We start from the raw sequence: 3691 nt of genomic DNA on the forward strand, positions 1-3691 counted from the left end.
GAAATGTTAGGTGAATTATTATGGGGTGGGGCCCACATTAAATTAAATAATAATATAAACTCATCCCACATCGAATTTTTTATTAAAACTGAACAAGGGAATTAGTTATAAATAGAGCTCAATTCCTTCAGTTATTGTATCCCAAAATCAAAAGCTTTTTAGCTTTGATAAATAGAGAGTGCATAGAAAAAAAGAGTGTATTTTTTTCTTGAGTGCGGGAATTCTCTTGTGTGAGTTAGAGAAATTATTTTCTCGGTATACTCGGGTTGGGAGTGTGAGAAATATTGAGTGTATTGGTGTATACACTTGTTGTAATATTTCTTCCGGTTATAAAAGTTGCAGTGCTCCGTGGACGTAGCCTATATTGGGTGAACCACGTAAATCTTTGTGTTCTTGTTGGTTATTTTATTCCGCAAGTTTTTGGATACTATTATCATCGTGGTCGGCATCGTTTCGGGGGTGTAATTCCCCAACAGAAAAAATAGAAAACATGAAAGTTCCATGACAAAAAATGTGATTTTCTCATACCAAACATAAAGACTGCATTTTCTGTTTTTATTCGTTCTAAATATATCATCAAACGTCTGTATTTAATATTATTTTCTCTATTTTTTTTACCAAGATATCTACCATACTCATTAAATACATTAGCTATTTTCAACAATATTATTTTAAAACACTCGTCAAATAAGTGTAAAATGAATGAATTTGAGTAATTTGTATGTTTAGCTTTTTGTCATAATGTTATTTACGTCCACACACACATTATAAAAAATTATATACATAATATAGTCTGTATAATTCCATAATAGTAATGCAAAAGAGAAGCCCTAATCAAATTAGGGTTTTGGATTCCCAATTATCTGCTGATGGTGGTGCAACTTAAATAAGCAAACATTAAATAGGACGCGGTTTTGGTAATACATCAGAATCAGAATACAGGAGAAAGAGCAAATGATATACAGCTGACTTTAGAGAGTCCAATGCTGCATTGAGTAAATGCGTTTGCTGTCGACTTTTGACTCTTTACTACTTCTCTGTCTTTTTTTTAAGGTCAGCGTCAAGAAATTAGGGAAGAAGAAAGAAAAAATTATATTATAACTTTAAAATGTTTCAATTTCCTATATATGCAGATGAAACAACAATCTTAGTTCATTAGACCATTGTCTGGTGAGCTGTTTCGAAGAAGAAATTTAAGGAGGAGAGAAGAAAGGAAAAGAGAGGGGGGGATTTTAGAAAGAAGGAAAAAAAAAAAAGAAACCCACATTTTTTTCTGAGCTTTACGAGTCGAATCAAATCAAGACAAGAAAAGGGCCATAAAAGGATATGGGCAGGCCACCATGCTGCGATAAAATTGGTATGAAGAAAGGGCCGTGGACTCCTGACGAAGATATACTTCTGGTGTCTTATGTTCAAGAACATGGCCCCGGGAATTGGAAGGCTGTTCCCTCACATACAGGTTCAAAGTTTTCTGTTTTTGATTTGATTCCGTGCCGTTTTTGTAGTTTTTGTTCAGATTTGCTTCCACGGAAAATCGCGTTAAAAAAGTGGGTTTTTTGTAGTTTACTGGACTTTTTCTTGATTCTTCCTGGGTTCGATTTTGCAGGGCTAACGAGATGCAGCAAGAGTTGCAGGCTGCGATGGACTAATTATCTTCGGCCTGGGATTAAGAGGGGAAGTTTCATGGATCAAGAAGAGAAGATGATTATTCAGCTTCAAGCTCTTCTTGGAAACAAGTAGTAATTTGTTTGTTTATGAATCTGGTCATTGCTCCGATAGAAATACGTAGTGATAAAATTCTGAATCTGGGATTTGCAATTTATGAATGCAGATGGGCAGCCATAGCTTCTTATCTTCCAGAAAGAACAGACAATGACATAAAAAACTACTGGAACACCCATCTGAAAAAGAAGCTAAAAAAGCTTCAAATCGGTTCTAATGGCTCGCATGAGTCCGGCACAGATGTTTTCTCCACAAATTCAAACTCCATTTCCAGAGGCCAGTGGGAGAGAAGGTTACAGACGGATATTAACACAGCCAAGCAAGCCCTTAAAGATGCATTAACATTTGAAAACAAGAGCCTGTTCTCCGAACAATTGATGCTCAACAATGAGCTGATTTCAAGCACAAAACCTAGCCAGGCTTTCTCTTACGCATCTAGCACGGAGAACATCGCGAGATTGCTGAAAGACTGGGACAAAAAGAAGCCGAAATCTGAAGAATCCAAGTGTTCGAGTATTCAAGATTCATCCAACAATCTTAGTGAAGGGACTCATCCTACTCCGAGTAATGAGAACAAAAGTGGGATCGATTTGTCTGAATCATTTGAATCTCTGTTTGGTTTCGAGTCCTTCGAATCTTCGACTTCCGAGTTCTCGAGATCTACTTCTCCGGAGGCTAGTTACGTTCACGGCGAAAGAAAATCCGACCCCAATGAAATGGCCCCGCTGTCTGTGCTGGAAAACTTGCTGCTGCTTGAGCATGATCAAGGGAAGGATTTTTTGAACAACTTCTCATTTGATGAAAATCCCGATATGTTCTAGGAAGATATGTTACGGATTATTATTAATTTGGTGGTATTGTATTATTCGGAAATCTCAAGGTTTCATATTTCTGCTTAATTTTCCAGGAACTGACGTTGATTCAGCACTTATTTCTTCAGTTTTTTGTCCATGTATGGGCTGGGAGGATTTCATGTTAAATGTTGATGCCGTACTAATTTAGTTCACCACCAAGTTTGTACAGTTTAATGTTATTTACGTTCCACCCCAACCATTTTTTCCTTTTTAACGTCATATTTGTTGCGATATGTACATTTTACGTTTTATTATTTATTTTTTACCAGCTTATTCTATTAGTTATTTAAATTTTTTATGAAATTACAATTTCGTATGATGTATCTAATTTGTTTAAGAAAATATGTTAAGATTATATAACACTATATATCATTAACAATTTAACACAATCATTTACAAGTATAAACCAAAAATTGATTAAATTGGTATCAAAGTGATCTTAATGAAGGGAAAACGATTTTTTTGTCTACTAATTTGTCTTATTTTGGGTTATGGTGTACTAAATAATTCAGAGTTTGATTTTTATGTAGGAACTTTGATTTTTCGTTTTTAGTCTTATTTTATCGAAGTGTCGACGTGACAATAAAAATTCCTGGTGTGATACAATAAATTTTTGACGTAGTTGGCACCATATTTGCAATCAAATTAATATATCTGGAAATTAAAAGTTAACAACAAAACAAAACTCTGGATACTCAATGAACCAAAATCCTTAATGAACAGAGTTAGCAAACAAAAAAATTATTTTCGCTTTAGTTAATTAATTACCGGTGAACCTAATTATATGGAGAGTGAGCAGCGCAATGTGACAAAATGAATAATGTGCACGATGAATTAGCCTTTAAGTTAATAAGAGTACGGTCACTTGGATCAAGCTAGCTCGAGTCTGTTTTATTTTGTTTTGTTTTTTTTAAAAACTTTGAGAATTTGCCGCCTTTTTTTTGTGTGCTTTAGGTAAACTCATATGGTCAATGCAGTAACCTGCAAATTACATTGACCAGGTAAACTACACCGGACATGTCACGTCTCGAGATAGAGAAGCGTCTTCGACGTTGTTTAGCAATTTAAAATCGTGAAACAACAACTCACGTAATACATAAAACAGCCAAAAACCA

General features: G+C 34.9%; 1 protein-coding gene across 1 annotated transcript; it reads left to right on the forward strand.

Annotated features, from left to right (window-relative positions):
* The first annotated feature begins 1019 nt into the window (after window positions 1–1019).
* Window positions 1020–2773, forward strand: LOC140976144 (myb-related protein 306-like). Its single transcript, XM_073440057.1, has 3 exons — window positions 1020–1459; window positions 1607–1736; window positions 1832–2773. The coding sequence occupies exons 1-3, from the start codon at window positions 1327–1329 to the stop codon at window positions 2541–2543; spliced, it is 975 nt and encodes a 324-aa protein (XP_073296158.1). The 5' UTR covers window positions 1020–1326; the 3' UTR covers window positions 2544–2773.
* Window positions 2774–3691: the final 918 nt, after the last annotated feature.

The sequence above is a fragment of the Primulina huaijiensis genome, chromosome 5, assembly GCF_012295235.1.
Source record: "Primulina huaijiensis isolate GDHJ02 chromosome 5, ASM1229523v2, whole genome shotgun sequence".
Taxonomy (NCBI): Eukaryota; Viridiplantae; Streptophyta; class Magnoliopsida; order Lamiales; family Gesneriaceae; genus Primulina; species Primulina huaijiensis.